The 21687-nt window shown below is 44.8% G+C and overlaps 1 protein-coding gene across 15 annotated transcripts in view; it reads right to left on the reverse strand.

Annotated features, from left to right (window-relative positions):
- Positions 1–21687, reverse strand: part of PLEKHA6 (pleckstrin homology domain containing A6) — a 197040-nt gene that overhangs the window by 18774 nt on the left and 156579 nt on the right. For 7 of the 15 annotated variants that reach the window (XM_082228125.1, XM_082228137.1, XM_082228128.1 and 4 more), the window contains 8 exons: positions 17437–17517; positions 12862–12930; positions 12001–12081; positions 11087–11236; positions 9945–10040; positions 4981–5092; positions 4223–4362; positions 1554–1703 (listed from right to left, as the gene is read on the reverse strand). In XM_082228125.1, the coding sequence (XP_082084251.1) occupies positions 1554–1703; positions 4223–4362; positions 4981–5092; positions 9945–10040; positions 11087–11236; positions 12001–12081; positions 12862–12930; positions 17437–17517 (879 nt within the window). The remainder of the gene's footprint in view (positions 1–1553; positions 1704–4222; positions 4363–4980; positions 5093–9944; positions 10041–11086; positions 11237–12000; positions 12082–12861; positions 12931–17436; positions 17518–21687) is intronic. The other 8 variants (XM_082228134.1, XM_082228131.1, XM_082228138.1 and 5 more) reach the window with 3 other exon arrangements.

Consider the following 21687-nt stretch of genomic DNA (forward strand, 5'->3'; position numbering starts at 1 on the left):
CTCACTTCTCTCTTGTATCACAATAGCATCCAATTCTTGATAAGTTCATAGGAATGACTTAATCCTATAATGGCAACTTTATCCATGGTCACCAGTAGGCCATGTTTTAAAACTTGAGGTTAGTTTTATTACTATGATTGGGGGGAAAATGCTTTGGGTTTGAGGAAAAAAAGCACCCGCCTTTTAGAAAATACAACAACCACCTTAATTCCTCATTTTAATTTCTTAATTCTTTATATGGCCTTGCCCTAAACTTTGCTGCCGCTGTCTGACTTTTGGGATGCGCAGAACCTGTGAAATTCCACTTGGGGAAAAGCAAAGGCGGCTTTGAAGCGAGAGCAGCAGGAGGCTTGGAGGTTTTCTTCCCCCACCTACTTTGCAACTGACCTATAATGGTTGCTTCCCCCCCAACCAGCTCTTATGAGATCCCAATGGCATGATATCCCCTCTCAACATGGGAGATGAAAAACCAGCTCAGCAGCTTTAAAACATTTCCACTACCTTCCTGGGGTTTAACACGGATCAGATTCTGCTTGGTGGAGATGTGAAACCTTTGCAGATATTAATCCAAGGTTATCTTACAAACTAAGTAGAGAGTTACTCTCTGAGGAACGTGTCATTGTTCATGATATTCTTGTGGACTGATGTATTTTGTATATCATTTTCCCACTGGGCAAAGAGGCCCACAAGCCACAGGATACTTGGCTATCAGTATAAATATAGGCCACAATCAATTGCGGCCACAGAATTGCAATCTAAGGCTGGAGGCAGACAGTAATTTTTGAGAGAGATGAAGGGAGTCTGACAGAGGCATTGCTTTGCATGTACATTTAATAGTTCTTTTGTCTCATTATTGCCACTGGTCAAAAAGGTTTCACAGGTTTTTGAGTTGTTTAAAAAACCCGCAAAACCACTTCACCAAAAGCAAACACCAGTTAAGGAAGCACACCAAGCAGCAATTTCTCTTTCAAGATGGCTTCAGCTCTCTGAAGGAAAGAAAAGAAAAAATATTGTGTGTCTCCAGCCTAAGTCTCTGATTTGAAATCTGTGTCCCACTCTTGTCTTCTGTTCTCATCCATCATTAGGGTATATCACAACCTGCCATTGAGAGGATGTAGCTCCTGACATTCTCAAAAAGGCAAATTGCCCCAAAGGCTGTTTGGCAGATGACATTTTTCATACCTAGGCAAAATCTACACGTAGGAAAAATATCATGTAATGGGCTTCAGGGAGCATAGGTTGCTTGAGAAAGATGACTGGTTAACCATCCGGCTAGGAGCAGCTGGTGGGGAGAGGTGGTAGTGCTGTGGTCCTGGTCTCCGGGCACCAGTCCCATTACCATGTACCAGGATGGTGAAAGGGTTGGGCAGTGTGGGTTCACCTGTACTGCACTGCCTAACCCTAGCCCTGCGCTGTTGCAGGACACGACAATGACACAGCATGGCTCCTCCCCACAAGCTGCTCCCGCACCTGGCTCCACATCCCTCCCCAGTTCCAGGTGAGTGTGGCAAAGGATAGAGCATGCCTCCAGCTCTCAAACTCCATTTTGATACCTGTCCCCTCTTCGCCTCGCTGCTTTGCTGCCAGGAAGGGGAGTTAGGATACGGCCAGAGGCGGCTTTCGGTAGGGAGCGGAGGGACAGTCGGAGGAGATTCCAAGGGCACATATGATTTGGGGAGGGGAGGTCGAGGTGGACCGGGCTCCTGAAGTGGAGAGGAAGCCGAGAAGTGTTAGGAGTAAGAGCAGAGAAACTGTGAGAAGGGGAAGGAAAAGAGAATTAGTGAGACAAAGACTCCAACAGAGACAGGTGTTACACCCAGGACAGGGCACAGCTGCAACCGAGCACCCAGGAGCCCCGATGCCAAATGGCCGGCCTCTCTCTTCATGCTGGGCAACCCAACATCAAGCCACGCAAGCCTGGGATGAGCCTGGTGTTACTGGACCAAAGGCGCAAACTGCGAGGGAACTTTCAGCCGCTTCCAAAATATCTGCCATTTCAAAAAATAAGAATGCACATTGTCCAAAATGCAGATATTTTATGATCCTTGCAGTCTGCTGCTTGCCCCACAATGTGAACTTATATCTATAGACACAACTGCTGTAGGTTTGAATGACCCAATGGTGATTGCATACGTGCTGAAATCCCAAGGTTTCGGGAACACAGAAAATGATACCCCCCAAAACATGCATGGGGGTGGAACATGAGTGGGTCTGGGGTTGATGGTTGATTTGGGGCTGAAATTTAGGTTCAATGACAGATGGTGCCAGAGCGACCAAAAAATAAAGATACCCATCCATTGGCTATTTCCCTCATTGCATTTGGTCATTTGTACAAGTTGGAATACGATATGCCAGTATCTGCAATGCCTTTTATAGGCATGGAAGTAGCATAGGAAGTACCATATATAATTGTCCAATGCCTTTTGACTCAATTTATTGGATCAGACTTCTATTTAGGATGGCCAGAGGTTGTAGCAGTAAAAGAAGTTGCTAATCTCCCACCGACTCATAACTACTGAAACTGAATCATTCCAAAGTTTTAGGATGCTTGAAGTATCCCAGCCTAAGGTGCGTGTCAGCTGCTGTCATATCTGAGCACCTTGCCATTTTTATGTGCATCACGTGAAGACCAATTCACATTGCATCTTAAGGCAGCTATCACTACATGGAGAGTTGCTTGTGTAGCAGCTTTTCTCTGTGCTATCAATCTTCTTCTTTAAAATAGTTGCTGATGTGGCATTGAGATGAATGGCTCACAAAGGCTGTGCCCACATTATTTCCCCCCACCCGAAAAAACACACACAATAGGAGCAATTTCACCAGGAAAATATAATGCTGCTCGATACCGAATCAGACCATCGGTCATTCTAGCTCAATATTGGTAGCAGTTTTCGAGGGTTTCAGACAGGCGTTCTTGCCAGCCCTTCCTGGTGATGCCAGGGCTTGAACCTGGGACTTTGTGAATGCCAAGCAGATTCTCTATCAATGAGCTATGGCCCTTGCCTAATGCTCTGCAATGATACCAGCAATGATTCAGGATTAGTAACTCGATAAGTGAGCAGACATAATGGAAGAAGGGAGGGAGTCTTGTTGCAGAGTAAAAAGCCTTCAAATAATTATCCTAATTGCTCATTGCCACAGTTTCCCAAATAAAAGCCAGCGGAGCAGTGAAAGTGGCTATATCATCTATCACATAATTCAGTCTACTTGAGGGGTTGTCTTACCCCTATGTGTCCACCTGACTGCTTTGATCTGCATAAAGGCCACTTTTATAAGTGTCACATAACAGGTATTTTGCTCTTGCAAAGAACTGGTCCTTTAGAGCAGCAGTGCCTACTCTCTGTAGTGGGCAAGAACGCCTGTGGTACTGTATTCAGCACCAGCTTAAACCTTTTTTTGTTTAGGCAAGTCTGCCTCGAAGTGCGCACACTGCATTGTGCACATTTGTTTCAACACTACTGATTTTATCTATATTTTGATCTATTTTACGTCAGTTAATTTTACAGTTTGGTTTTAGTAGTATTTTCTTATGTATATTTTAAATTGTGTTATGTAAACCGCTTAGAGATTTTTGTTGATTAATCAATATACAAATCCTGTTAAATAAATAAGTATAATGATCAGCTTTGGGTCTTTTGATTCTAAATGATTTTTTTTAAAAAGGTGAGCACAAGCACAAATTGTGTTAAATTTTAATGGGTGCTGCAGGTGATTGGCCTGCTGTATCAGAGTGCCAGTTACCTGGAATCTATACTTCAAGTTGCCAATCCCTTTGCTGAATACTTATAGTCTTGAAACTAGAAGGATCAACACAGCTACAAGAATATCAAATGAGTAAGGTTAGCGCTACCCTGCTCTACCAACCTTTTCTTTATCTCCCCTCCTATTGCATATCTTCGTTTAGAACTACTATTCCAACTGGGAGCAGGGGGACTGGAAGTCTGGAAGCACCCAGAGTTTCAAGGTGTTTAAGCCAATATTACGATCTTTAAATGGTTGGGTCTATTGCCAGGGTCCCTTCGACTTTCCTCTGAAAAAAATGTATTGCAGCCTCCATCACCCACGCCAGAGCAAGGCCTGGGTTGCCACCTACTGGTGGAACGATAATCCTGGAAACAGAAGTGTTACGAGAGCATCTTGGCCACGACTGGGAACACTTCCCCCTCTCCCATTTTGCTGCATCTTCATTCAGGCTGCCCTGGGCAATGATAAATTTGCTCACCTCGTTGCTGCCTTGCTTAGTAGGGGAGCTCTGGGATCCCGACACAAGAGAGAAAGGGCTCAGGGGGCTGGTGAGGCTGGCTGAGCTCAAAGGGCTGGCTGGGCTGTTGGAGCTGTAGGTTCCTGATGGGCCAAGGGATACTGCGGAAAAATAACACGGAAAAGGTAAGCCATTCATGCAAACCAACTGATGGATGGATCAGCAGGAAAGGGACCACCTAGAGAGGCCAATGGAAAGTGTGTGTGTGGTGGAGGGAGGAATTGAACCTTCCTTGACAGATCTGTAAAGAAAGGAAAGTACCCTTTAAAAAGTTATGATGGTATTGGTCCTGATATAGGACCAATGACTACTTGTGCCAACTCCAGACTGATGCAGAGACTGTCCTGCCCTCCTGCACCTATGTCCTGGTTGTCATGCTACTGGCACATGGACTGGTGTGGTTTATGGCAAAGGGAGCTGTAGGGTCCCTTCCAACTCTATGATTCTACAAAACTCTTGCTGATGCACAGCCAATTACACAGCAATCTACCATTAGTTCCTGATCTATCTTCTGCTTACCCCTGGTCTAAATGACAGTGCCACTCTTCAAATAGATTGCAATAAATGACACTCCTATCCTGGTTGCAAAACATTTCCAGGTGGCAGATAGCAAATTTTGGGTGTACGCATTGTGGAAGGAGTGGCAGATATTGAGATAAGAAGCCAATACTTCTGCCTGCGACTCCAAAGAGCCTGCAAATAAAAGGCGTTGCACTTACCCCTATGCTTTGCTGTGTCTGTGCCCCGGGATGGGTTGTTCTTCCTCAGCCCCTCCATCACATCCTGGATCCGCCAGATCTCCTTCTGGATTTGCCGGTTGAGCATTTCATTCTGAAAGGGCCAAGGCACCCAAAATAATAGTAAGTAAGCTAGCACTGCTTCCTGAACGCGATCCTTGTGGGGGGAGGGCTGTAGCTTATCGGTAGAGCATCTGCTTTGCATGCAAGAAGGTTCCAAATTCAATCCTTGCAGTCTTCAGGATGGGCTGGGAACTACCCCTGTCTGAAAACCTGGATTGCTGCTTCCAGTCACTGCAAGCAACTCCGAGGTAGCTGGAGTCATGATCTGTCTTGGTACAAGGCAGTTTCCTATGTTTCTATTTCTTTTAGGTAAAAACTGTGCGTTCCCCTTTATATAAGTGGTGGTTAACATTATGTTCTTGGACTAGAACTCCCATCATCCCTAACCACTGGCTATGCTGTCTGGGGCTGATGAGTCCTGGAGTCCCACAACCAGGGGCAAATCTACTATGAAACGAATGAAACTTAGGCTTCAGGGCCCCTAATTCTGGAAGGGCCCCAGCAGCAATTTAGTCCACATTGCTTAAAATTTGTGAGGCACATTGATCTGAGTCAAATTGATTACTTTTTTGTTGTATATATTTCCCCCCAGATTTAGGTCCGCCACTGCCAACAACAGGAGGAGGGCCACAGATTAGCTATCCCTGATTGACACTTCTACGTATACAGCTAGAACTCTGCAATGGGAAAAGCAGCTGGAGGAAGGGGGATTTAAGCACCCACTCAATTTCTCTTGGCAAAAATTGCCACTTTTACAAGCTTCCGTAATCCCAAAGAGATCTTTTTCTCCAAGCTTAGCCTAGCTTCTGCAGAAGGCACACTTTGCTATGGCAACCCTGGGCAACTGCTCCTCTTATCAAGGAAGCCGATGAGCAGCCTATAATCAGAAGTTTGTACAGTTTCAAACAAGAGTGCAAATTGAAAAATCACTGTGAAGAAACAAGCTATCAGAACACTGATATAATCATCCAGGCAGTTGTGAATGTTTATATCTGAGTTTGAGGAGTGCTCCAAGACCTGGCCCCCTAATTGTCCCTGATTGCGGAACTGCATAGAGAACTATAACATGTGAAGCAGCAATAATGCATTACATATATTCTGCTCTGGTTTCTACAAGTGAAACAACACGTTTTGGAACAGCTGCAATCACAGCAGAGTGTATCCATGTAGCTCCAGGTCACTGCCTGCTCACACATTACATTTCCCCAGGCCCAGGGACAACTGAGATGCAGAAAAAGAAAGCAGCCAGCTGGCATGCAAGGATCAGCCCAGAGTGCTTTAGAAATCAGTTGTGAGGTTTATGAAAACAATGCAACTGGCCCAGAATCCCTATTTCCCACCCCTTAAAAAATTGGGATGTTGCTTGGCATCCCAGGGAAAGAAGTTACATACTGAAGACTGTTGTCTTGTGAGTGCAAAAACTGGTTCAAAATGTTGATTGTTGGAAATTGGCTGTTTTCTTTTTTCCTTCTTAAAGCAAACAAGTTTCAAGCTCAGGATGTGGAAATGGCTCAGACCTATGCATTTGCATGTACAACCAGTATCAGTGCTGAGAGTGCATGTCTCGCAAGAATACCTTGCCACTCCACCATGCATTTCTAGTCTCATATATTCACCTGCCTATATCTGTTTTCCTGCCACATCACAATTTCTGCCCCAACACGACAAATTTTCCATAAACTCACAGACTCAAGTAGTAAAGTTTGAGCAAACTATGCTAAATTGCTACGAGTGTGCAAGTAGTTTTAAAAACAGCGTTTGCGGTCCTTCCTCTTTTTAGCACAGCACAATCCATAACACAGAGGTTACACACAGGCATTTTGGCTTTCCTGTTCCACTTTTCATGAGAATCTGTACAGATGTAGCTTTTGCACACACCTGGGAGATGTCCTGCTCACCCAACTCTCAGCCACAAATATTCTGATCTTATTATTCCATTGAAACACAGAGATTACAGTTCAAATCAGGATGATGAATCAGATCAGATTGGAAATGTGTGTGCGGACAAACCAGAAACGAAATGGTTACCACAGGAGTTTAAAACCCATTGTAATTACTCAGTGAACAAGGCTGCATACAAGCACAGGCTTATCACTTAAAACATGAGAACAGGCCGAGCACATCATCCTTCCAGCTAAAGCACAGACATCGCCTGCTCTTTCTACCATTACAATCAATTAGTTCCATCAGGAGCTAGCAGAGCTCTTGCTTCCCTTTGAAAGAGCCACTCACAAACATCCTGGCCTGGATATTTATGCCACTTTGGAACAGATGTTGGATGTTCTCCAGCTGTGGAGGGCTGCAGACTCCAGGACTGCAAGCAGGGCATACTGCGAGAGCCACCCCCTGCTCTATCACAACATCTCTCCCTCCCTCTGGAGCTGTTCCAGAATTAATTACTCTCAGGCAGGACACAAACAGCAATAAATTGCTAGGCACACAACAGACCCTCTTCAATGAAGAGTGATCTGTTTTATAACACTCTGGGATGCAAACTTCTGGAATAAATGAAGTGAAAGAAGTTCCGCATCCAATCAGGTTGTTACATAGTGGAGAACAGATGTGATTTCATGCTATGATTATGTTTTAGTGTTTTAATATGGTTAGTTGTAACTTATTTGTTCAAACCTGCTTTGAGTTCTTTTTTCGGATGGGGGGGAAGGATTCAGGATATAATTTAGGAGAGGGTGGAAGGAGGGTGGGTGGGGGAACAGTCACAGGTGATCCAGTAATGGATTCCTCCACCATCTTGTCTAGTTTGCCCTTAAGCTTGCAATCGCAAGCATTTTTTAGAAGTCTCACTAAACTAAATGGGACTTACTTCAGAGTATATGGGATCCTTAAAAGTGGGTCATTCGCCAAATGTAATGGTGAGCAGTCTTTACTTGCCTGTTGTACTTCAGATATGCATGTGGCTAGCTGCAGATCAGGGAGAAGACTTCTAGCCTAGCTGTCTACTCTAGTGGAATTACTAATTTTGCATGTGGAAGGAAATTTTGATGCATGCATAAGTTTCAAAGAAGCCATTTGCTCTGCGCACACCTGTGTGCAGCCTGTACCACATGCTCAACTCAGTGTTTGAATTCACCCTGATGGTAGTGTCTTCCACACATGATTCTGTGGTGAGGCTTCCTAGGGTCAAGGAAAGCATCCTCTTCCCCAAAGCACTCCTGCAATTAAGTAAACTCTGGCCACATCTGCCAGAGCAGGAACACTGAACCCTTTGCTTTTTAGACAAGGACCAAAAGAAGGCCTGTCGACTCAACTCCCACATTCCTCATATCATTTGAGTGTGTGCTGGGGGATGGCAACAGGGGGTTAAGAACTGTTTGTTTCCACTTCCGCACCTTTGCAAATAAATACTAAGAACAGAAGGTTTTCTATTTGCACTGAGTGTGTGCACACACAGAGACAGAGTTTCACAGAAATCTGGTAGGTGCTTAAATGTGTGGAGTCTGGAGGCTAAGCGGACCTCAGAGCAAGGAAGGAAAACAATGCCTTCATTCAGTGTGGCAGCGAGAAGGTCAAGTGTCGTTTACATCGGAAGGGAAGCAAGGATTAGACATCATTACTCTATCTGGTGTCAGTGACATGGACAACATCAGCAAGCCAACCTCTGTGCCTGCTTTCTGCTTCAGCGTCTCCCATATCTCACCATCTGCCTTTTCAGAATGACAGCAGAGGGACTTGCATGGCAAGAGGGGTGGGAAGCTGGATTGGGCAACATTGGCCCCCTGTTTACAAAGCTTCTAAGGATAATTAAGCACTACTGTGAAGCTGCTTCTGGCAGGTCATCAGTGAGATGCATTCCAGCACCAGCAATTTTCTTTCCAGGTAATTCCAAACAAAGAGGTAATGGAGCCCATATTGGAACTGAAGAACAGACTACAACCACATCATATGTCTACGTAATTTCTTGGCTGTTTTAAAATGTGTAATTAATGAAGAAAGGGTCAGAGATGCCTAGCAGAAGTTGCATAAATCCAGGGTTGGTAGGGTATAGTTAAGAAGATGGACCCTAGTTTGGGGAAATATAAGGCTCTACGTTAGGAAAACCCAATCAAAAATTTCCCAAAGCATACACTGGGAGCAATGACAACTAAATGCAAATGTGGGGCTTCTGTATTAACAACTACTGTAGGAGAGATCAAAATTGTCTGCACTGGAGTCTCTCCTAACGTATTTCCACATAGGATTAGCACACCAGTAGTTATATGAAAGTTTGCACATGGGTCCATTAAATATCACATGCCAGCTCTTCACATAATTGTTTTGTGCATGCACAATAGGTGTGACTGGCCACGGTAGTAGTGCACAGTATTTTAGGTGCACATACATGAATAATGCTTAAAATCTGGCTCTGATGTTTTTACTTGCATCTAGGAAAAGCAGCCCAGTCCAATAGTCAGTATTCCTTATGGATGGATGTGTGAGAATGATGGCTTAATTATGTGAAATGATAACTGTACAGTGGTACCTCGGTTTACGAACTTAATCCGTTCCAGAAGTCCGTTCTTAAACCGAAACCATTCTTAAACCGAGGCGCGCTGTCCCTAAAGAGGCCTCCCGCTGCCGGTGCCCTTCCACTGTTCAGATTCCGTTCTTAGACCGAGGTAAACTTCGCAACCTGGGACATTACTTCCAGTTTTGCGGTGTTCGTAAACAGGATCGTTCTTAAACAGGACCGTTCTTAAACCGAGGTACCACTGAACTGAATACAGGTGGTTTTACTCTTTCGTTTACAACTTTATAAGAAGAGATCCAGAATCAAATCTGTCTATCAACAAATGCTTAGACATCCCCACAGGTCTGTGCCCAGTTTTGCTCTGGGTTCTCTAGCATTTTCCTTAAATGCAGGTGGTCTGGAGGTTTCGTTCTCTCACCTGGATGTCCAAGTTCAGTTGTTCCCACAGGTCATCATGCAAGGCTGACACCTCACCCTCCAGGTTCTCATATTCTATGGTGCTGTTGGCCAAAGCCTGTGGGGATTTGCAAACAGTCCCATCAAGATACCAACACACTCACTCGCAATCTCTTCTCCATGTCCCTGGAGCGCAGAGGAACTAACTAATATTAAAAACGCTAACTAACTACCGAGCCATCCATTTGGATGCCAGCCCAGCCTGGCTGTGCACCACCGTACAGAGTAAATCTTCACCTAGGAGGTGGTAGCTGCATTGGTAGAAACTGTTGTCTTCCAAATAGCTTCTTTGGAGGACAAAGATCACCCTTGTATGCTTCCCATGCTAGCATTTAATTGCTGCATTCTGGAAGACACAAACTGGCATGATATTTGTGCGCTGGGGGAAGCTAATGGACATACAATGAGAACAGAAAAGAGGACTTCAAATGAACAGGAGGTTTTTCCCCAGTTCTCCCCATGTGTTTTGCACAGAGCAAACTCACAGCATGCACTCATGAACCAGAGGGGTTCAATTTGGGTGCTATTGCACCTTCTCATTGGGTTGAAAGAAGCTTTCTTCTCTCTCACTCTCTCTTCCTTTTTTAAAAAGAGAAAAAGGAAATGAAACAGAGAGACAAAAGAAAGATTTATTGTGCAATGCCAAGCCCACAAAGCATTCCTCTCTTCATCCCCAGGTTTCCCCTGACACATGCAGCACCCGCGTTGGCAATGCAGCAAGAGCAGGCAGCCCTTGCAGGCTCAGCTCAGCTGGAGACACAGGCTCCACTGCCGCAGCTCGTGCTGCTGCAGAAGCATCAAATACTGTAGGGCAAAGCCCATGTAGAGCCAGAAGAGAGGGCCGTCTTTGCACTATTCTGCCATGCAGGCTGCACACAAACCATAGGCTGGGCTGGGCTCTCTGCTCCATTTAACAGCAAGCTTATTGGGCACAGCTGAGCATGGTAGTGGCAGTGCATGTTTGGATAGGTCAAATATACTTGATCAAGAGGGACCAAGTATGTATTTTCCCTCCACCACCTCCACCACCATTGTTCTTGATCCCTGGAGGCTCCTGAGTGTCTGGGATTTCTGCAAGAATAAACAGGGCATTTTCTTTATTACCGTGCTGGCTTGGGACAGCTCCACCCGAATATTGATCAACTGGTTCTGGAGGGATTCCTTCTTGTGCAGCAGTTTTTCGGGGTAGGCTGGTTGGCTCCCAAACATCTCTAGCTCCTGGTGTGTCCCCATCAATGCACTCTCCAGACTTTCCTAAGTGAAGAGAAGAGTAAGGGGGGGGGGAATTTAAGCTGATGGTTAGGAAGCAATCTGGAACTCAGCAGCCTAGGGTATAGTTAAAATTCTTTTTCTGGCCTCAGGCACTCAGCCTTTCTGGGTCTTATTTCTAAAACCATCACTTGTTCTGTAGGACAAAGCATTATTGCAACTGAACTGGGTTGAAGGCTATAAAGTTCAGGTGCAAGCTGAGTTGGACTTGCTCATCTGTCTGAATATCTAGACATGCCTTCTTCCACAGCATTCAGAGATGTAGGTCACTTGGTCACCCCCCCCTCCATAACCTCCACCACACATACAGTCTTGGAAAGAAGGAACCTGGTGTTGCATGAAGAGATTTTCCTGAAATTTCTTTCTGCCTGTAATAGGACTTCCTCTCCCACTTCTCTCCTCATGTGCCTGCTCCCAGACCTGCTCTGCAGGGTTGGGGGGAAAGCAGATTTGGGGAGGCAGACAGGGAGAAGAGAGGTACAGCAGAAGTCTTTGCACCAACAGGATGACCTTGTTGGATACAGCCCTCTATGAGCAATACTCCTGCTACAAAGGCCACTTTTAGCATCTCTGCCTCCTATTTTGGGGAAACTGGAAACATTTGCCACAAAAATAACAACCTCTTGATGATGCCCACAGCCTAGCAAATGCAATAAGGTTCCAGCCTCAAAAAGTCTCTGGAAAGTTGGCCAAAAATCAGAAAGCAGCTTGCCTATGGCATTAAGTGTGCTATGGTACACGCCCCTTACCTTCTCTGCACGAAGTTGCTGCACCAGCCTCTCCTGTTCCCTCATCACCTTGTTTTGCTCACAGAGCTTTCCCAGGAGCTTCTTTCATGGAGGACAGAGAGAAAAGAAAGGCGAAATATAAGATTCATAGCAGAGTCTGGGGTGGGGAAGTGAATGTAGCCCTCTAAGTCTCTCTTGGGCTCTTCCCAGGTCTCATCCCCTCCTCATCCACACCCCTTCTGGCCCTGCCTTGCACTCTTCTTGTGTGTCCAACCCCCCCCCCCCCGAATGTGTCATTGCACTCTGATAAAGATTCTTGCAAGTGTGAATGGAAAAGAGAGAAAGATGCAAGTGTGTAGGAACTAGCCTGCTGTCCAAAGATGTGCATTCATTGCTCCACCCACCCATTGCCTTTGTTCTCACCCAGCACTGGCATGTGGCCCCCAGAAGGTTGCTCAGGAGCAAAAGTGGCCCTCGAGCTAGATAAAGGTCCTCCACCCTGGTTCACATAGCAGAAGGCATTCATCTGCTTTGAACAGATCTCAACCTGGCCTCTGGGTATTAGAGCCCCGGTGCTGGGGCTGCACAATCCGAGCAGGGCAGACTCACAAACAAGGATGCCAGCATGAAAACACAAACCCAGAGTACAATGGGTGAGGATGGGGCAGGAAAGGCGACAGCCCGGGGTTGGTGAACGATGGCGACCACAAGTGCTTGGGACCTTGCAGCTCCCCTAGCAGAATAGATGCCTGTTTAATGATGTCAAGAGAAATGGAGAGGGAAGGCACAGCCTGCAAGGGGTGGAGGATGGAGAGGTGGCAGCGGAAGAGGGGATGGAAGGGGCAGACAGGCAAAAGGGAGGGAGGGAGGAGGTGCTCTTACATCTGTATCTTGCTCGCTTATCTTGTAGGTGTGCAGCGACTCTCTATAGGATTCAGGGAAATGAGACACCTGCAAAAACAGGAACAAATCATTCCTGCTCTCTCCGCCTTTGAAGTTGACATGTCATGACAAGCCCCTGGGGAAATCCAAGGCTGCTTCTGCTTAGTGCGTAGGGGTGGGAAGCCCTCCATGTTTTCAGGTCCTGCAGCTCAAGCCCCAACCTTCTTTCACCAAGTCTTTTTTAATTAAGCAACATTTACTGGGTAGAATAACCGAAGGGAAAGGCACACACTGTCTAGCATTTCCATAACTGTGGTCTGGGGGTTTCTGCTTCTCGGTTCCCATGGATCTATCCAGCTTAGACTGCAGACTCCTCACTATCTTTCAAAATCAGCTGTCTTTCATCTCATCAAGGGAGGCAGCTCTTGCATACAATGTAGTGAGAGAATTGCTCTTTTCCTAACTGCATAGAATTGCTCTTTCTCCTATCCCCACAGATGTCAAGTTTATAACAAATATATATATAATGGCAGTTGCTCAGATTATGAGCAAATCAGCTATTCTACTATGCATGCATGTTAGACATGCAACCTCCATTACATTACAGATCACCAAGCAATTACACATGGCCAGTCATACCATAAACAGCAGCTCACCTTCACAATCGCAGCAACTGCAATTGTGAATAGATTTAAATATGTGACCTCTCCTCCCCCTCCCCCTGGCCTGCCCGGCACTCACAGAATTCAGGATGATGATGGGGGAGTTCCCCTAAATGTGATAATTGCTATGGGCAAATGTTAGCTGCTCCATGTTATCTACTAACACAAACTTAGTTAATAGATATATGCAGAGCTGGTATATAGCACACAAGGAAGACCAGAAAGAATTTTTGCTGGGGTTTGTAGGCCTAAAAGCAGTGTTGGCTATCCATGTGCAGTGCAGATCTTTACATGCCAAACAGGGGCCAATGTCTAGGATGTTGCTATAAAAGGGTGGCTGATGAACAGGTAACCAGAGTCCTGTCCTCAGGAAACAGAGAGGCCAGGATAAGTGGGAGGCTGGATTAAAGAGAAACTTCAAGAAGAGCACGGAAGGATCCTGTATTTTTTTCAACTTGAGACTTTGCATTGATCCAGAATTAGAGTCAGATGCCACCACCCTCTGGTTTTATTCCCAGTTTATTTTCTGCTTTGAATTTCAAAGCTGCACGAGCCCAGGGTAATAGATTTCACAAGATGCAGCCCTGTAGTGTTGTGATTTGAGGTTCTTCACACAATGTCCAGCTCCCCTGCTTGTGAGCAACCACTATATTACAGACGGGCCAACTAATGCAGAGAGAAAGCCAGGTCAAAGGTGGCCGTTTTAGAGCATTGGCCTTTGGTGTGAATTCATAAAACCAAGACTCAGCTTTGCATCGTTTCCCTCTGGAACAGTGATATATCCAGCAGTACTTACCCAGAAGGGGTGTACGAGTATCACAGGAGGGCACTGATTAGAATTGATGCAATCCAGCACAGAAGAAAAGCATCACGTCAGAACCAGAGTTTTATTATTATCAAGCAAGCTACCATGTTACAATAATACATCAAGAGAAAATAAGTTCTTAACTGCTAGTTGGCGGAACCTGATCAACAGGAACTCCTCTAACACAGAGAGTGGCGATATGAGAAAAATCTCTTCTGTGAGCATGATGTACCATGCTACAGATGTCACTCTCCATTTAAGTAGCACCTGTAACACTGTTATCACCTTCATTGTTAGGCAAAAGAGCTGTAGCTCAGTGGCAAGGCACATGATTCTATGATTCTATATTTTGCCTGCAGAAGGTCCCAGGTTCATATGTGGTATCTCATATAGGACCGGGAAAGATCTTTGTCTGAGGCCCCTTCTGAATCTTGTTGTTTCCAGATGGGATCAAATCTAAATGCTGACTCAAATCCTGCCCTATTTGAAATGTAACGGACAATGTTTTGGATTGCATCGTTTTCCTCAAAAATAATAATTGAGCAATAACTGCTGAGTTCATTAAATCACTAGCCATACCTTTTCCCCTATAAAGTAGAAAGTGGTTGCTGTTTTCTGTGTGTGTAGCTAAAAGCAATGGAAAGATGCCTGTTCAGAATCTAATTTGCCAGATGTCACGTGACCATATGTGTGTGTGTGTGTGTGTGTGAGAGAGAGAGAGAGAGGGGGGGGCTTGGTTTTGCTAGGCTACACAGCCTGCAAGAAAGTAGAATGGTAATTGTATCTGAGTATCTTCAGTGCCTGATTTTATAATTTTAAGATCACTGTTTTGCCCTGGGTGGTGCTAAAGCTCTGCCCAGTAAGTGACCACTTTTTATTACTTGGCACAATGCTGTAAGGACACAATTTTCCTGAGGAGAGGAACGGTAAGACTGAACAGATTCTATGAAACAACAAAGGGAAGCATAGATTTCATGTCAGTTCCAGCTAGCCCTTATCTGTGCTAATCACATATTTACATGTACCCTGATAATCAGTATGTAAAGACAGCGGTGCCAACTTGAATAAAATATTGGGAGCAGAGGTGGGTAAGCCCCGCCACACTTAATTGATCACCAGGTTTGGCACTCGCACACCACTTGAATGGCAATGCCCATCAACTGGAGGGGTGAGCGGACCCCTCAAATATTTTATTGGGTAAAAAAAAATATTATTGGGTGAGGGGCCGAAGGGACCTCGGTCCCTAGGAGTTGGCTCCTATGTGTAAGAAGTGCAGGCCACTACTCTTCACGAGGCACCAATGTGAAACAGTGTTGGAACGTTCTCTCAGGGGGTGAAAACCATCCCCAGGTGGAGCTGGAGTTCGACAAATTCTAGCTATGTGGCACTTTTCTGTCAGAATATCCTTACTCTCTGGGGCAATTTGGCACAGTGCTGTGAACAAAGCAGGAAATAGGAGGTACAATGTCTCATCAAACATGCCATTCTGTTTTCAGATTCAGGTAATTGCAATGCTGAACCTATCCCCAAACTTAGTCAAGGATCTCATCTAAGCAGTGATTATTAGCCTGTTCTGCTACAGTCTGCCTGGACAATATAAAGAGTAGCAAATGCATCAGAAAGTACATTTTGGTGATAAAGGTGACCAAATGATGACTGAAGCTTTAGAGATATAAATGGATGGTGGTTGGCTTGTTGCAACGGCAATGAGATACAGCTTTTATGATGATATCACCGACTGTATTGCTTAATAGGCCAAATGAAGAAGCCCAATCCTGCCAGGAAGACCAAGTTTCTGAACACTGATAATCCTGACTACATGCAATTGAACTGGTCCCAGTGGCGCTCACCACATGGCTCAGAGACATTATCTTCTCTTGCCAACATGGAGATCCTACAAAAATAGACACACCTAGCACTTGATATGGAAGGCTTTGACTGTTATTATTATTATCATTATTTATTTTATACCCCACCTTTATCCCTGACAGGACTCAAGGTGGCTTACAGATAAAAACAAGAATTGCTAAAAGTTAGAGGGGGGGGAACAATAATTAAAAAAACAGTTAGATAATTAATAGAATTAAAACTATATACATATATAAACTCTGTTTAAAACATACAAATAATTACAAGTGGGTTCTGAAGCTCAATACTGATTTCTGAATTAAATTCCAGGGCTCAGTACTGATGACCCTTTAATAAAATTAAGCACAGAAGCTGATCATTCTGCTTCCCAGTGGACGTTCCCACTGTGGAGGGAGCATCCCCCTAGATCTGATGCACGGATATGTTCCTTGGGTAGGAGCCTAGATAGATCCTATTCTATATCCTAGAATATCCACATAGATTTTTATAGTAAACTATTTTGGGGCAAGGGTGTGGGCAAAAAGTAGAGGACTCTCTACCCTTAGCAAGAGATACCAATGCAAACTTAAGTGCCCCACTTCACAAATTCCAATGCTAAGCATCAGCGCTAAAAACAAGGTTTCCTTCAGCGTCTTGGCTCACATATGCCAATATTATGCTCACATATGCTATATTAAGCATATATTATGCTCACATATGCTAATATTAATACCTAACCATTTTCCAGGGGTGCACTACATTTTGCAAAAGTAATACCGGAAAGGAAAGAGGAAAATTTGTCTTCCCCCGCAAACCATTGATAGCCAGCCCCAAAAGCCATGACAAGCAGTTCGTAACTGAAAGTTTTAGGTTTTAACCTAAGCCATATATGCATTTATTATCTTATCTACAGAGAACAGAGAGAGAGAAAGGTTGGCATAAGGTGGCACAGAGCTGCTGATGCAGCTGAGATTAAGATCCACAGATGTTGAGGGTCCCATCTACCTCCAACCTGTGGGTTAAGATGTGGATTCTGAGTGACTTAAAATGCTTCAGGGAATTAGGATCACTGTCAGGCAGGGGCAGAGGTGCCTTACTGGGCTCCATGTATAAATGCCGTTTGTAGAATGAGATGTTGAATGGGCATCTCACAAATGGATGTGGATGTGAGGTGCAGAAGGGTGACACTAGGGAATGGTTCTGCCATGCAAAAGCAGCTGGAATGGCATGGTTGATGGCAGAGCTGCTGTGATGTCTTACTTGCATGTACAGTTGAGCCCTAGGGGAAGAGCTCTCCACCATTCTGTTCACCATACTGATCAAAGTCTCGCTCTCGCTCATCTGCGGCAGACAAGGAAGGAAAAACATCAAGATGCTAGCGGAGGCACAGCCACTGCAGCTCAGCCTTGAACACGTGTGACCGCTAACATATAAATCTGAAAAGACCTAAGACCTAGACCGGTGCCTCAGAACAGATGTCACAAGGCAAAGACACACCTAAAGGAAGTCCACAGGACTGAAAAGCACATCAATGTTCAGAGTGATTACTGGGCTAAACAAGATGTGATGCTAGTTGCATGGCTGCATTTAATGTGCACTTGGTGGATCATGAAGAAAGGAAGCCTGAGTACCACTCCAGGGGTGCAAGGAGGAAGAATTGAGTCCTCCTCCTTCTTCCCTCCTAAGTTCCAAACAAAACATGGTTTTGATACACTCTCACAAACACTCATCTAACTACCATTTGCATTTGGAGGAATTCCTCCATGTACTTTTCTGGAGTTGCTCCTTTCCCAATGAAACTTTAAAAAGAAATGATTGGGGCAAAACATCACCCTACAGTTCCCAAAGAGGCATATCACATGGGTGTATCATATATAACACCCTCTGCTTAGCCCATTCACATCACAGGGGAGTAGCAGTGCTGGGGAAATTATGTTTCATCCCAACCCCCATGCAATTTCCCTAATCACACACCCATCCAAAACTGTATTTTGGGACATAGTAATAACAGCTTGGTGGGGGGATTTAGATCAAAAGTTTAAACACCCCCTCCCTCAGTACTACTGCTCCTACCAAACAGCCACCCACAAATGATTTAAAGGGAGATATTTTATATATAGATCAGGAAATCTGATCATGGATCTCCCACGTCATATCAGTTTCAGCCTTTAACAATAGGATGACGGATGGGGTGGAGCTGTACTTACAAGATTTACCTTGTTGATACAAAAGACAGACTTTGAGTGAAGATATGTTTGGACCTCCCTCTGCCTGCTTTGAAATCCCAATGAGGCTTAGTACCTCACTTCAGGTCCCACCAGACATACATACTGCACATTCATGATGATTTGCGCTCCTAAGAGCACAAATGAGAGCCAGTGTGGCGTGGTGGTTAAGGTGTTGGACCAGGACCTGGGAGAACAGGGTTCAAATCCCCCTGGCCATGAAGCTCACTGGGAGACCTTGGGCCAGTTACTCATTCTCAGCCTCATCTACCTTGCAGGGTGCTGTGAGGATAAAAGGAAGAGGAGTACTATATACACCACCTTGAGTTTCTTGGAGGAAAGGCGGGATGCAAATGTAATGAATAAGCAAAATCATAATGATACCAGGGCTGTCCCACTTTCAACACTGTTTGTGCCTGCAGAAGTGTTGTGGCCGTCCACCTGCATCATTTCTGATCAGTGCATATGCTGTAATTTCCCACTGAAATCCTGCGACTTGTTATACAACAAACACCCCGGTTCATTTTCCTTCTGCTTTTGTTGCCCTATAGCTCTTCCAGATAGCAATTAAGTGGTAGCACGGGGGCAGCGTCAAAGAACAAATGAAAGCAGAATAAATTCATCGCTAATGCACTAGGGACGCAGGTGGCACTGTGGGTTAAACCACAGAGCCTAGGACTTGCCAATCAGAAGGTTGGCGGTTTGAATCCCCGCGATGGGGTGAGCTCCCGTTGCTCGGTCCCAGCTCCTGCCAACCTAGCAGTTCGAAAGCACGTCAAAGGCGCAAGTAGATAAATAGGTACCGCTCCGGCGGGAAGGTAAACGGCATTTCCGTGCGCTGCTCTGGTTTGCCAGAAGCGGCTTAGTCATGCTGGCCACATGACCCGGAAGCTGTACGCCGGCTCCCTTGGCCAAAAAAGCGAGATGAGCACCGCAACCCCAGAGTCGGTCACGACTGGACCTAATGGTCAGGGATCCCTTTACCTTTTAATGCACTATTATTGTGTTGAGAACGCTTTGCAGAATGCACCTACAAAAAGACCACCAGCTTGGGGGGGGGGGGGGCTTACTCAGCAAACTGCTACTTCTGCTTATTAAACAGGAGCACTTTCTTTGATGACCAGAGGCCCCTCCTCTTCTTTCTTCCCCAGACATGCGGGGCTAGTTGAGCCAGTCTCTATAAGCCCCTCTAGCTCCTGGTGGGAATCTGCTTTGCTCCCTTTTTCAGGATTTTAGGACTGGCAGAGGAGGATTCATAGTTTCCTTATTAGGATACACTTGAAGTGGAGGGATGGGTTTTATCCAATGGAGGCTGGTGCCCATTAGGACTAGACAAGGAGACCAACAGTAGGTGCAGCCAGAGCCACCAGCAGGCAGAGCCAGCTAATTGGTGATGCTCAAGCTAAGGAGGAGGCAGCTGATCCAATGGACCGGCCTTCGCCTGAGATTTGGTCCATGCACAAAATCTCACTGGTTGTCGTATCTGGGCTTGATAATAAATCCCTCCCTTCAGGGCTACTACACATTAGCTAATGATCCAGGGTTTGTTTGGTTTTCGTGCCTTTGTTTGCTTGAATCATCTGGAGCTGTTTGATTTGAAGAGTTCCTTCCACTGTGCATCCCCTTCATGCTCAGAGCACACTGTAGCCTAGGTTACACAGATTGATTCTGGAAGAAGGGGGGAAGAAGCAATGTGTGCCTGGAACTACTGTGTGTGTGTGTGTGTGTGTGTGATCTTGTAATTCCTTCCAACTCCATAAGGTTTTATGGAATGGAGTAATAATAATAAAACAGTTGCTTAAACAAAAATCCCAAGAGTCAGATGATATTTGGCTGACATACTTCTCCATTAGTCAAGTGAAGCTGATGGTGCTATATCTCTCTCTAAACACACGCACACAAAATGCACTTTCAAACAGAAGGCACCAGGGCATAACAAACAAATAGGGCTCTGATGTTGCATTTCATTGTGCTGTTTTAAATCGGTCTTTCTCTGTGGGTCAGAAGGGGAACAGAAAGAAATGGAAAGCCTTGAAGAATCCCTTTTTATAGGGAGAAAAGCCTACTATCAACAACGGCTGCCCAACCCAGAGCACTTTTAAGTGCCGCCTCCTCGTCAGTGGCTTCAGTCCAACACAGACACAAGCACATCTTCATGATTACTCTACTGATGGGGGAATTACTGACTCCAAAGCTGTAATGAGATTGTCTCTGGAGCAGGCTTGCTTATTGAAATGCAGACTTTTTCAGGCCAGCATCAGACATCCATCAGCACTTGCAATGAGATTTCAGTTTTTTTATATAAAAAAAATCCAGCTTAATCTCCTCTGTTGATGTTTTCCCAAAAGGGGTTTCTTTCCCTGTTTCTCTAGGTCAGCAAGTGTCCCTTAACATGACAAAATGGGCATGAAAGATTGTTTCAGCTTAAGGCAAAGCTTGTGGGAAAGGCTGTTTGGGTTAGTTGCATTTGAATTATCACAGTATACTGAGCTGCTTTATATTCATGGGTTTGTTGTTTTTTAACAAAACAATTATGGTAAAAACTGGTTTTATATTATTGATTTCTGCCCCCGCCGCACACATTTCATATGCACACTGAACCATTCTCTCTGGTTAGCACACCTTTACATTCTTAAACATTCTTACACTCAAAATACATATATGTTGGATATCTGATGCTTAGTTATTCAATACCTCATATTAATCATCTGTTTTGTCCCTGTTTTTTAAACATGAAGAAGTACCTGACCTGAATGATTTTATTTTTATTTTTTTAAAAAACACCCTGGTCTGTTCTTTCCCAAACTGTAACCCAATTTTGACTATCCAAAAGTTGGATAAGGTTAAATGAGTCAGATAGCTGAGTTTGTACGCAATGCCATATACCAGATTTCCCCAACCTGCTGCTCTTCAGCTGGTTTGGACTACAACTCCCATTCAGCCCCAGCCAAAACATCTGCAGAGCACCCGGTTGGGAAGGCTCCATATGCAAACTTGATATATTCACAGACCCATACAAATGATCTCATATTCCAACAAGTGAAATTTCACAAAAACTCATGGGCTCACTTCCACTCATGGACAAACTTTTATCAGTCTCCCAAACTGTTTCATAGGCAAAAGGTAATTATTATTTATTTATTTATTTATTTATTTATTTCCTGCCCACTCTGGGCGGCTTCCAACCGAATATTAGCATCAGACATTTAAAATTTTCCTAAACAGGGCCACCTTCAGTTGTCTTTTAAAAGTAAAATAGTTGTTTATTGCCTTGACATCTGTTGGG

This window comes from Podarcis vaucheri, assembly GCF_965113315.1.
Source record: "Podarcis vaucheri genome assembly, chromosome: 6".
NCBI lineage: Eukaryota > Metazoa > Chordata > Lepidosauria > Squamata > Lacertidae > Podarcis > Podarcis vaucheri.